General features: G+C 33.2%; 1 protein-coding gene across 9 annotated transcripts in view; it reads left to right on the forward strand.

Annotated features, from left to right (window-relative positions):
• Positions 1–14319, forward strand: part of AGTPBP1 (ATP/GTP binding carboxypeptidase 1) — a 174858-nt gene that overhangs the window by 137293 nt on the left and 23246 nt on the right. For 8 of the 9 annotated variants that reach the window (XM_057548960.1, XM_057548962.1, XM_057548967.1 and 5 more), the window contains 3 exons: positions 750–881; positions 7362–7538; positions 11803–11963. In XM_057548960.1, the coding sequence (XP_057404943.1) occupies positions 750–881; positions 7362–7538; positions 11803–11963 (470 nt within the window). The remainder of the gene's footprint in view (positions 1–749; positions 882–7361; positions 7539–11802; positions 11964–14319) is intronic. The other variant, XM_057548966.1, reaches the window with a different exon arrangement.

Genomic DNA, 14319 nt, shown 5'->3' on the forward strand with positions numbered 1-14319 from the left:
TTGAACAATATCAAGGTAAAAGTACAATAGGTATCTTCCAAATTCTCAAACTAGTAGAAACTTATTTCTGAGCTCTTTAGCTAGTTCTAAAGCAGGTAAGTCTTGACTATACACATAGGAAAGGTAGTATAGGCATGGTGGGAGACTCTCCTGAACTGTGTATGTGTATTTCTTCTGTTTTCAGCAACTTTTGTTTAGAATGTTTCCATTTTTTTAGTCTTTAAATGAGTTAGTCTTCCTTTGGGAAAGATAGAACACTTTGCAGAGGGGCAAAATTGGCATGCAAATCTGTCCATTTTCTATTTTTAAAATGATGCTCTTAAAAATTAAAGGGAAACCATGCCCCCTTTTAAAATGTTTTTCATGAAAGCATTTTTTATGTTCTCTTAAATTAGGTAAATATTTTAACAACCCTTGGGGCAGTGATGAGTGCAGCTGTAGATTTGACCTATAATTGAATTTATTGTTTTTTAAGTGATGAATAGTAGATACAAGAGAAAGAGTGCAACTCGTGGCTTGACGCAGGACCTACCTGCAAAGGATTTAGCCATTCTAAGATTAATCATAGATCCTTTCCAAAAGTAGATATGTATTATTACTTTTATTGATTCTACTTGTTAAATGGTGGCTCAGTTACAATAAAAGGACAAAGGAACACAGAACTGTTTATTGGCTTCATATTAGCTAGCTTTACTTGGCAATATATGAATTTGAAGGATTTTCTTTTTAAAATATATTATCTTTTCAAGGTTTATTGTGATTATCATGGCCACTCCCGAAAGAAGAATGTATTTATGTATGGCTGCAGCATCAAAGAGACAGTGTGGCACACGAATGACAATGCAGCTTCATGTGATGTTGTGGAAGATATGGGATACAGGGTAATTATTACAGATAAGGCAGGAATTTTTGAATTTCAAACACTCATAAAACTACAGAAAATAATTTAACATATAGGAACTACTCAGATTCAGTAAATGTTGCCATTTTGTTTCAGATTTTTCGTTTTAAATGTTTCTTCTAATTTTTTTTGCTTTTCACATATTTTTAATTAAAGTAGACTTGATTTACAATATTACGTTAGTTACAGGTGTGCAGTGTAGTTATTCACTATTTTTGTAGATTATACTCCATTTAAAGTTATTATAGAATGTTGGCTGTATTTTCTGTGCTGTACAGTATATCCTTGTATTGTTCATGCATTGTTTATTTTATACATAGTAGTATGTATCTCTTAATCGCCTACTGTTATCTTGCCACTACCCCATCCCTCTCCCTACTGGTAATGGCTAGTTTGTTCCTTATACCTGTGAGTCTGTTTCTCTTTTGTTATATACATTTGTTTTATTTTTTTAGATTCCACATATAAATGATAATATACAGTATTTGTCTTTCTCTGTCTGACTTATTTCACTAAGCATAATACCCTCCAGGTCTATTCATGCTGTTTCAAGTGGCAAAATTTCATTCTTTTTTATGGCTGAGAGTATTCCATTGTATAATATACACCACATCTTCTTTATCCATTCATCTGTTGGTGGATACTTAGGTTGCTTCCATGTCTTGGCTATTGTAAATAGTGCTGCTGTGGACATTGAGGTGCATGTATCATCTTGAATTAGAGTTTTTTGTCTTTTCTGGATATGTGCCCAGTAGTGGGATTGCTGGATCATATGGTAGCTTTATTTTTAGTTTTTTAAGGAACCTCCATACTGTTCTCCATAATGGTTGTACCAATTTACATTCCCACCAACAGTGTAGGAGGGTTCCCTTTTCTCCACACCCTCTCCAGCATTTATTATTTGTAGACTTTTTGATGATGGCCGTTATGACCAATGTGAAGTGATACCTCATTTTGGTTTTGATTTGCATTTCTCTAATAATTAGCGATGTTGAGCATCTTTTCATGTGCCTGTTGGCCATCTGTATGTCTCCTTTGGAAAAATATCTATTCAGTTCTTCTGCCCATTTTTTAATTGGGTTGGTTGGGGGTTTTTTTGATGTTGAGTTGTATGAGCTGTTTATATATTTTGGATATTAACCTCTTTCAGTCATATCATTTGCAGATAGTTTCTCCCTCTACGTAGGTTGTCTTTTCATTTTGTCAGTTGTTTCCTGTGCTGTGCAAAAGCTTTTAAATTTGATTAGGTCCTAGCTATTTATTTTTGTTTTTGTTTCCTTTACCTGAGGAGACAGATCAAAAAAATATTGCTGTGACTTACATGAACGAGTGTTCTGCCTATGTTTTCTTCTGTGAGTTTTATGGTTTCCAGCCTTACATTTAGGTCTTTAATTCATTTTGAGTTTACTTTTGCATATGGTATGGAAAATGTTTCTAATTGCACTCTTTTACATGTAGCTGTCCAGTTTTCCCACCACCACTTATTGAAGAGACTGTGTTTTTCCTATTGTATATTTTTGCCTCCTTCGTCATAGATTAATTGATCATATGTTAGTGCATTTATTTCTGGGCTCTCTATTCCATTGCTTGATATGTCAGGGTTTTTTTGTGTGTGTGCCAGTACATTCCTGTTTTGATTACTGTAGCTTTGTAGTGTAGTCTGAAGTCAGGAAGTCAGTGATACCTCCAGCTTTTTTTTTTTTTTTTCCTCCAGATTGCTTTATAGTCTTTTGTGGTTCCATATAAATTTTAGGATTATTTGTTGTACTTCTCTGAGAAATGTCCTGGGTATTCTAGATATTTTGATAGGGATTGCATTAAATCTGTAGATTGCTTTGAGTAGTATGGACATTTCAACAATATTAACTCTTGCAGTTCATGAACAGGGATATCTTTCCATTTCTTTGTATCATCTTCAGTTTCCTTCATCAGTGTTATATAATTGTCAGATTATAGGTCTTTCAGTTTATTCCTATGTATTTTATTCTTTTTGATGCAGTTTTAAATGGAATTAGTTTTGGATTCCTGAACTAATGATAGTTCATTATCAGTGTATAAAAAAGCAACAGATTTCTGTATTTTAATCTTGTATCCCGTACAAGAAAAATCCCAAATAAACAACCTAACCTATCATCCAAAGTAATTAGAAAAGGAAGAACAAACAAAGCTCAAAGTCAGCAAAAGGAAGGAAATAATAAAGATCAGAGTGGAAATAAAATTGAGACCCCCACCAAAAAAAAAATAGAAAAAATCAATGAAACCAAGAGCTGTTTTTTTTTTTTTTGAAAAGATAAACAAAATTGATAAGCCTTTAACCAGGCTCATTAAGGAAGGGAGAGAGGTCCCAAATAAACAAAATAAATGAAAGAGGAGAAATTACAACCAATATCACAGAGATACAAACAACATAAGAGAATACTATGAACAGTTTTATGCCAACAAATTGGATGACCCGGAAGGAATGGATAAATTCCTAGAAATATACAATCTTCCAAAACTGAATCAGGAAGATATATTGGGTAGGCCAAAAAGTTTGTTTGGTTTTTTCCATAAGATGGCTCTAGTAGCATTTAGTTGTCTTTAACTTCATTCAAAATAATTTTGTTAGATTGTATTGTGACAGCTGTCATGTCAGCATGCATTTAAAAAACTTATCAAAATGGGTGTATTTTTGTGTAGCCATTTTAATATTGAAAATGGAAGAAAAAAAGCAACATTTTTGTCATATTGGTTTTTATTATTTCAAGAAAGGTAAAAACGCAACTGAAATGCAAAAAAAGATTTGTGCAGTGTACGGAGAAGGTGCTGTGATTGATCGAACGTGTCAAAAGTGGTTTGTGCAGTTTCGTGCTGGAGATTTCTTGCTGGATGATGCTCCACGGTCAGGTAGACCAGTTGAAGTTGATAGCAATCAAATTGAGACATTAATTGAGAAAAATCAATGTTATACCACGTGGGAGATAGCCAACATACTCAAAATATCCCAATCAAGCGTTGAAAATCATTTGCACCAGCTTGGTTATGTGTATTGCTTTGATGTTTGGGTTCCACATAAGTTAAGCGAAAAAAACCTTCTTGACCTTATTCCCGTGTGAGATTCTCTACTGAAACGTAATGAAAACGTTCCATTTTTAAAACAAATTGTGATGAGCAATGAAAAGTGTATACTGTACAACAATGTGGAATGGAAGAGATTGCGGGGCAAGCGAAATGAACCACCACCAACCACACCAAAGGCCGGTCTTCATCCAAAGAAGGTGATGTTGTATATATGGTGGGATTGGAAGGGAGTCCTCTATTATGAGCTCCTACCGGAAAACCAAACAATTGATTCCAACAAGTACTGCGCCCAGTTAGACCAACTGAAAGCAGCACTTGATGAAAAGTGTCTGGAATTAGTCAACAGAAAACACACAATCTTCCATCAGGATAATGCAAGACTGCATGTTTCTTTGATGACCAGGCACAAACTGTTTCAGCTTCGCTGGGAAGTTCTGATTCATCTGCCGTATTCGCCAGACATTGCACCTTCAGATTTCCATTTATTTCGGTCTTTAGAAAATTCTCTTAATGGAAAAAATTTCAATTCCCTGGAAGACTGTAAAAGGCACCTGGAACAGTTCTTTGCTCAAAAAGATAAAAAGCTTTGGGAAGATGGACTTATAAAGTTGCCTGAAAAATGGCAGAAGGTAGTGGAACAAAAGGGTGAATACATTGTTTAATAAAGTTCTTGGTGAAAATGAAAAATGTGTCTTTTATTTTTACTTAAAAACCAAAGGAACTTTTTGGCCAAAGCAATAGGTAACCTGAACAGACTGATCACTAGTAGTGAAATTGAATCAGTAATAAAATAACTCTTAGCAAACAAAAGTCCAGGATCCAACAGCTTCAAAGGGGAATTCTACCAAACATGTAAAGAAGAGCTAATACCTATCCTTCTCAAACCACTCCAAAAAATTGAAAATGAGGGAACACTCCCAAATTCATTCTATAAGGCCAACATTACCCTGATAACCAAAACCAAAGACACTACAAAAAAGATTACAGGCCAGTATCTATGATGAATATAGACGCAAAAATCCTCAACAAAATATTAGCAAACCGAGTCCAACAATATATAAAAAGGATCATGCACAATGATCAAGTTGGATTTATTCTAAGGATGCAAGAATGGTTCATAATCACAAATCAGTCATTGTAATATGCCGCATTAACAAAAGGAAGTATAAAAATCACATGATCATCTCAATAGATGCAGAAAAAGCATTTGACAGAATTCATCCATTCATGTTAAAAACTCTCATCAAAGTTGGTATAGAGGGAGCATATCTCAACATAATAAAGGCCGTTTATGACAAACCCACAGTTAATATCATACTCAAGTTTGAAAAACTGAAAGCTTTTCCTCTAAAAATGCTTCTCACATTTAGATTTTTAATCAATTTGGAATTTATTTTTATTTTTTTATTTTTTGGAATTTATTTTTGTATGAAATGTGGGGGTCTAATTTTAGTTTCCCCATGTATAACCAGTTGTCTCAGCACCATTTATTAAACAGCATCTCCTTCCTCTGCTGATTTTATACAGCCATCTGTTACAGACCTTGTTTCCACATGTATGGGTGTGTTTTGAGGTCTGCCTAGGACTGAAGGGAGATCTATTGTTTTACGTACTGGGTGCTTTTCATTTTGTCACAGTGTCTCTCTTACTATATTTACGCCTAAACAAACACCCCAGGTTATTTTCCAAAAAAAAGTTTCAGTAACATACCACTCCCTCTAGCAAAACTTCAAAGCACATTTTCTTTTTGGTGTCCTCTCTCTTCTTCCCCTTTCCCAAATAAATAAAATGATTAGAGTTATGTTAAAAAATGGAAACACTCCAGAAATGTAAAGTAGTGAGTGAAAGTCATCTTCTCTCAATTAATCACTAATTAATTACTTTCACCATGTGTATTGTGAGATTTACCTCTAAGCACATTCATTCATAGATGTATATAAACATAGTATATCAAGTTTTTGTGGTTTTTATTTTTTCTTAACGCTCCACAGCAACTTTTTCTTCACATAATGTTTGTTGGCCATAGGTCCTCATATCTGGATCTGTCTTCATCTTTTTGATAGCTACACAAGATGTTCATTGTGTATTTTTGTTATTATTGTACGACTATACCAAAATTGTTCACTGTCCCTTGGTGGTGGTCACTTCATTAGTATTGCCAAATTGTTTTTTATAAGGATTGTACAAATTGATACTCCCCAGTGAATGATAGTGCTGTTTCTCCAAACATCTTACTGTCATCTTTGCCAGGTGAAAAAAATATCTGATGGTTTTAGTTTGTGTATCTGTAATTATAATATATGAGGTCAAGTATCTTTTTCTATGTTTGGCCAATTATTATCTCTCTCTTTTTTAAAAATAGCCTTTTCTCATATTCTCTACTTACTTTTATACAAGTATCTAATTATTATTTTTAAAATAACTTTATAAGTATACTCTTTATAAGTATATTAAAATTTTTTGTTTATGATATGTAGTGATTTAAAACTTTTATCATATTTGTTGATTTTTTTTTAAAGTAGCTTCTGGGTTTTGAAGCTTAGAAAGACTTCTCATTCTAAGATTTTAAAAGTAGAGTTCTATGTTTACTGTTTGTAGTTTCATTTAAAAATTTAACTTATTAATTTAAAATTTAAATTCACAATCTAATTAGAGTTAATTCAGTGGAGAGTGACTTCAGCTGGTTTTTCTCAGTGGCTGACCAGTTGTGTCAGCTTTTCGTGAATGATCAATGTTCCTCACTAATAATAATACTAATTTTAACAAATACCTTTGGTTCTAATTCTGAACTCTCTTTCTAAAGATGCATCTATTCCTATACCAGTATCATCATTTAACTGTTAGATATGTAATTATCTGTCAGATTATTTCTCCAGTCATAGCCTTTTCTTTCAGAATTCCCCAGGGTATACTGCTATATTTCATTTTCATGTGAACCTGAAAATAATTTTAAGTTGCAGAAATGTTGTGGGCATTTAGACTGTGAGTGTCTTAGCTTTATTGTTTCGTTTAGGGTTGATTGACGTTTACAGTGTTAAATCTCTTAGTCAAGCCATCTTCATGACTAAAGTTTCTTCATTTTTTGAAATATGTTTTTCTTCGTATTTTAAAACATGGTTTTCTTACATGGTTTTATTCCACTTACTGGTTGCTACTACGAATATTATCCTTTCGTTCATTCTCTTTTCTGATTAATATTTGTCTAGGAAAGCAGAAAAGTCTAATTTAGTAAGAGGATTCTTTCAATGTTTTGAATAGCAAGGGATATAGGAAGAAGATCCACGTGACTGCTCTAATGACTATGTTTTCATAAAAATTTTTCAAAATTTAGAAATTAAAATAATTTTAAATGACAAAAAAAGAAAGCTCTTGAAATATTTTATCATTCTTATCTTTGCAGACTTTGCCTAAGATTCTGAGCCATATTGCCCCAGCATTTTGCATGAGCAGCTGTAGCTTCGTAGTAGAAAAATCTAAAGAATCTACAGCACGTGTTGTAGTTTGGAGAGAGATAGGAGTACAAAGAAGCTATACCATGGAGAGTACTTTGTGTGGCTGTGATCAGGGAAAATATAAGGTAAAACATCTCAGGACTTCCAGCCATAAAAATATTTCAAGTCTTCCATATATGCTCTAGTAGTTTTCAAGTATGTATTAAATGATATGTTTGTTATACTGAGCTAAATGTAACTTGCAATAATGGAATTGAATTATATGCGATCTTAAGAACAGTTTTTGTTTTTTTTACTTCTCTGAACTAAATAGCTTGCTTTGGATCCTTATGAAATCTTGGTTGAGTCTATTTACAGTCATAATTTTTAAGAAAGCATGCTGTAATACACATTTAAATAAGTTAGTAATTTATAATAAGCTGTGCAAGTAGTACATTATTAATAAAATGTTCTATCATTTTAATTCATTGGATGTAAATATATTTTTATGCATTTAGAAATAAACACATTACACTTACTTATAAATTTTTTTTTAATTTAGATTTTATGTGTGTGTGACTTTTAAATGCATATTCCTTCACTAATTTTTTTTTCTTTTCTAAGACTCCTCTTCTGTGGTACCATAGGCTTTTATGGGAAACAATGAGTTCAGACTTTACTTTTGAAATTTAAGAGTAATTAAATGTTAGGTGACTTTGAATTTTTTAATTTTAAAGTTTGAGAACTTTTAAAAAAATTTTTTATTGGAGTATAGTTGATTTACAATGTTTTGTTAGTTTCAGGTGTACAGCAAAGTGAATCAGTTATACATATACATATATCAACTCTTTTTTAGATTCTTTTCCCATATGGGTCATTACAGAGTACTGAGTAGAGTTCCCTGTGCTATCCAGTGGTTCCCTATTAGTTAATCTATTTTATATACAATAGTGTGTATACGTCAATCCCAATCTCCCAATTTATCCCTCCTCGCGTTTCCCTGCTGGTAACCATAAGATTGTTTTCTACATCTGTGACTGTATTTCTGTTTTGTAGATAAGTTCATTTGTACCATTTTTTTAGATTCCACATATAAGTGATATCATACAATATTTGTTCTTCTCAGTCTGACTTACTTCACTCAGTATGACAATCTCTAGGTCCATCCATGTTGCTACACATAGTATTATTTTGTTCTTTTTTATTGCTGAGTAATATTCCATTGTATGTATGTACCACAAAAGATTGAGAACTTAAAAGGCAATGAATTGGACCTTAGGTAAGCAACTGTAAACTCGGATATTTATTTTTCTTGCCTTGCCACAAAAAGCTTTTCAGGTGTCATGCTAATTATTCTACTCATTCTGTTTTGTTGTGTTTTGTTTTTTTGACATGGGCAAGAGGAATCTGAATCTCATAGTGATTTTCATATACCTCACATAAAAGTGATTATAACTTTATGTTTAGAAAGAGTTAAAAATCTTCCAATTGGTTAGTATTAAAAATGTAAACATATTATGATTGATGCCAAAATGTTCAAATGGAAAGCTTAAATGATTTTTCCAGTCTGTAACAAACTGGGAGAAAATTGTATAGATTTTGCAACTGGCGTTCAAACTTTGGGGGCCTAGATGGGTAGAACTTAGTGAAATTTCAGTACTTTCTGTAGAGTGACTCTTCCCTAAGATTTACGTTGACCACAGTATACTATTCTTCCAAAATGTGCTATCTTTTGAAATCTCTTCAAATATTGTAAAACAGTGTCTTCTAGACTACCAAAGGCACGATTGTGGTAAGAGAGGAGCATGAGCACTCCAGCCCACAAACCCTGCCTCCTAATCATTGCTTTAGTGGACTGTAAGTGTGTGGGATGGAAAAAAGCTTGACAGGCATTTTTGTAAAGGACCGTAGGTAGTTCCTATGATTTAGGGAAATAGACTATAAATTCTTTGTTCTTAAAGAGATGCAGTCCAGCTGGAGAAGGTAAGTTAAAGCGTCAGTGTCTGTGAAACTGGTCTCTGGGAGTAGGGAGAGAAGTCAGGGAAGCTGAGACTTGTATGCCCCTTGAAATCATCTGTTGCATAATAATAGTAGCACTTTCTTACTATATTTGGATTCTACTGATAGACTTTCATTGGATTTTTTTAAATGTTCTTTTTGTGTTTTGATAAATTTATTTAGTCATTGAAAAAACCACGTTTAAAAAATTGCTAAAATATATTTTGAAACATAAAACATTAGACGAGTTTTCTAAAAATTACTTTATAAAATTTTAAAAATAAAATGGATACCTAATATATAGTCATTTTTCTTTTATACGATTTACATTGGCATATATGTACTTTATGTGATTTCCATTGATAGAGTTACATTGATTTAAAACTCCTATGGAGAGGAGTATGTCTTATTACTAATAATAAGCTAAGTTTTTTACATCTAAAATTCAGTGCTTTGATCATAACGTATACTTTTTTAAAGTTTTTTTTAATTAATAAACTTTTTAAAATAAGTTTATTTATTTTTGGCTGCATTGGGTCTTTGTTGCTGCACCCGGGCTTTCTCTAGCTGCGGTGAGCAGGGGCTACTCTTCATAGCAGTGCATGGGCTTCTCATTGTGGTGGCTTCTCTTGCTGTGGAACACGAGCTGTAGGCCTGTGGGCTTCAGTAGTTGTGGCATGCGGGCTTCAGTAGTTGTGGCGCATGGGCTTAGTTGCTCCATGGCATGTGGGATCCTTCCGGACCAGGGCTCGAACCCGTGTCCCCTGTGTTGACAGGCGGATTCTTAACCACTGCGCCACCAGGGAAGTCCCAATAAACTTTTTTTTTTTTTTTTATAAATTTATTAATTTATTCACTTATGGCTGTGCTGGGTCCTCGTTTCTGCACGAGGGCCTTCTCCAGTTGCAGCAAGCGGGGGCCACTCTTCATGGTGGTGCGCAGGCCCTTCACTGTCGCGGCCTCTCGTTGCAGAGCACAGGCTCCAGATGCGCAGGCTCAGTAGCTGTGGCCCGTGGGCCCAGTTGCTCCGCGGCATGTGGGATCCTCCCAGACCAGGGCTCGAACCCATGTCCTCTGCATTGGCAGGCAGATTCTCAACCACTGTGCCACCAGGGAAGCCCCCCAATAAACTTTTTAAAGAGGAGTTTTAGATTCACAGAAAAATTGAGTGGAAACTACAGAATTCCCATATACCCCCATCCTCCCCCCCACACATAATGTATACTTTACAAACTTGTTAATATTAGCTAATAAGTTGTGTAAGTCTAATAATATTTTAAGAAACAAATCTCTTCACCCTCAAGAATGTTCTTATATTACTGAATTTTAGGCTTCAAATATTCTTTATTTTTATTTTTGATGAGCTAATTCAGAAATAGGCATAGCCTTTCTAAAGCTCTTAGATTAAGAAGGCAAATGCATTTTCTAAGTCAGTTAGGTCACATTTCTTAGAATATTTGGAGATGGCCAAGCTATTTAAACAATCAGTCAATCATTATTATGAAGGCAGGTGTTACATAGAGTAAATAACAGTTTTTATAATTTATCTCTTCAGTTACTGTGTGCTTTTAGTCTGGTCATTGAAAGTCTAGTCTGCTCTCATCTACACCTGCAACCTTTGTTGGTGTAAGGATTGCATTTATTTTAGAGATTGATTTTTATCTGAAAATTAAATGATAAGCAGTGTCTTGATTTACAGTCCATTTTTATCCTTTTATTTGGTAATGTTTAACTTTTGGTAAACCATTTATTGTTTATTGAGAAACTATTGGTTAAAAAAAGGTTGTGGTAAAATTTTGTTTTTGCGTTAGTAGACCGCCTTTGAAATGGGCATTGTCATCTGACATGGAACATAAGAACTTATTTTACTGCTGCCTCATTAGCTTAGATTCATCTGATTATTTTTTGACATAGTTACCTTTCTTTTGTTTGTTTTTTACTCAGCAATTTCTTTTTATCATTCAGGAAAAGTATGTATAAAGTAATGTTCAAGTATACAAATTGGAGCCTTGATTGTAGCACTATAATATTTCAACATCGGCATACAAGTAGTAGATTACAAGAAGTACTAGCAAGATCTTGTAAAAATATAATTTCACCCATGAGCTCCAAGAATAACTTAACCACAAGATGTTTATCTGTTTTTTCCTCCCCAGTGTGTTGGTGAAAATAATTTGCACGCAGTGATTGAGCATAGACATTTTAGAAACGGTTTTTTAAGACAGTTTCCTTTGCGACTTAAAATAATCTTATGTTGTTAAGACACTGTGCTTATGAGTCCTAGGTTCATACAAAGTGCCAGCCTTTTATTTTATTAATATAGTTACAAATTCCTTTTATGTAATTTTAGTGAGATACAGCCAGAGGATAGCAAATGTCCTAGTTACATGTTTATTATTTCTTTATTTTTAGGGTTTACAGATTGGTACTCGAGAATTGGAAGAGATGGGAGCAAAATTTTGTGTTGGTCTATTGCGTTTGAAAAGACTGACATCCCCACTGGAATATAATCTGCCTTCTAGCCTGCTTGACTTTGAAAATGACTTGATTGAATCGAGCTGCAAAGTAACTAGGTAAGACATACTTGTTTTATTCTTTTGTTATATGGTAGTATACTGTTAAACTTCATTAAATTAGTTACGCAGAGGAAAGGCACAGAGATTTTGACAGCCAGGAGCATTTTTAGAATTAATATATGTAAGTCTTGCTTCTTTTAACATTGGTATTTGGATAAAATTTTAATGAAATATCCTTATATTTGGAATGCTGTTTTAGTGATCTTAGTGATTTACTTTTAACTTAAAAATAAGCAGTGTGGAAAACAGTTACTTATATCAGATAATATGTAAATTTAGAAGGCTTGGAGCCAAGATTCATAGTTTAAAAGAAATTTTATTTTGTTGATAATCTACACATATCAGATGGCTTTCCAATCACCTTCTGGTTACATCTACTAGAAACAGCTAATTTAATATCCCTCTGAAAATATAACTACATCTGCCAAGTAGTATCCTTCTGAGTAGGTAAACTTTTGCTCCTAAAATTCAGTGTATGTAAAATTTGATCAGTTATTGTCTCAGAGATAATTTAGTATCACAATTCTTAATCATAGTACCAGAGTTTAGCATTTTATAGTTTGATACATATGGGTAGGAATAGTCCCATTTTATAGAATCTACATGATTTTTATTGTTGGACATTGACATCAGATTTGTTAATTTATTACCGAGCTATGTTATATATATATATATATATATATATATATATCAATTTAGTAGTTTTAAGTGTAGTAAAACATTAATTAGAACTCGATTCTTATATAATGTGATAATTGAGGCAGTGATCCTCTGCATTCTCTATATTTCAAAACACTTGCTAAACGATAATGGAAATAAATATAAATATATTTATTTATAAATAAGTATAAATAAAGTTGTTCTCATTGATGTTTAGAAGCCTACTTTTAAGTTATTTCATGTATTCTTCCCCCCCCATCTTTTTGAGGTAAAATTCACAAATAAAATTGTAAGATATTTCAAGTGTACACTGTGATGATTTGGTATATGTATACATTGTGAAAGGATTTACCCCATTGAGTTATTAACATATCCATCCATCACATCACATGTTTACCTTTGTGTCTGTGTGTGAGGGAATATTTTTCAGTTTTACTCTCCTAGCAAATTTCAATCATACAATCCAGTGTTATCTAGTATAGTAACCATGTTATACATTACTTCCTCAGACCTTATTCATCTCAACACCTGAAAGTTTGTATCACTCTTACTAACCTCTCCCTATTGCCTCCTCCGCCTGTCCCATATCCCCTGGCAACCACTTTCCTGCTCTCTGTTTCTGAGTTGTTCCAATTCTTTTTTTTTTTTTTAACATTTCATATGTAAGTGACACCATGCAGTATTTGTCTTTTTCTGGCTTATTTCACTTAGCATAATGCCCTCCAGTTTCATCCATGCTGTAGCAAATGAAAGGATTTCCTTTTTTTTTTTTAAGGCTGAATAATATTACATTGTATATCTATATGCCACATTTTCTTTATCTATTCATCCATCAATGGACAGTTAGATTGTTTTCATACTTTGACTATGTGAATAATACTGCTTTGAACATAAGAGTAGAGTGTCTTAACAGTTTTCAGTGTACAGATCTTCCACCTTCTTGGTTAATTTATTCCTAACTATTATTTTTGATGCTATAGTAAGTTTGTTTTCTTGATTTCTGTTTCTGATGTTTCATTGTTAGTGTATAGAAATGCAGCTGGTTTTTGTATATTGATTTTGTATCCTGCAGCTTTACTGAAATCATTTATTACTTCTAACATTGTGCTGTTTTTAGGGATTCTATACGATATCTTGTCTACTGCAAATAGAGAAAATTTACTTTTTCCTTTCTGATTTGGATGCGTTTTATTTCCGTTTCTTGCCTAATTGCTCAAGCCAGTACTGTGTTGAATAAGAGTGGTGAGAGTGGGCATCCTTGTTTTGTTCCTTATCTTAGAGGAAAAGCTTTTGGTATTTCATCGTTGAGTATGACATTAGCTGTGGGCTTGTCATATATTGCCTTTATTATGCTGGTTTGTTGAGTTTTATCATGAATGGATGGTGAATTTTGTCAAATGCTTTTCTGCATCTATTGAGATGATTATATGATTTTTATCCTTCATTTTGTTAATGTGGTGTATCACATTGATTGATTTGCATATGTTGAACCATCCTTGCATCTCAGGGTGCAAGATGATCATGGTTTATGTATGATTCTTTTAATGTATTGTTGAATATGATTTCCTAATACATTTTATTGAGGATTTTTGCATCTAAGTTCATCAGGGATATTGGCCAATAATTTTCTTGTTTTTAAAATTTCTTCTCTGACTTTGGTATCAGGGTAATGCCGACCTTGTAAAATGAATTT

This window comes from Balaenoptera acutorostrata, chromosome 6, assembly GCF_949987535.1.
Source record: "Balaenoptera acutorostrata chromosome 6, mBalAcu1.1, whole genome shotgun sequence".
NCBI classification, from domain to species: Eukaryota; Metazoa; Chordata; class Mammalia; order Artiodactyla; family Balaenopteridae; genus Balaenoptera; species Balaenoptera acutorostrata.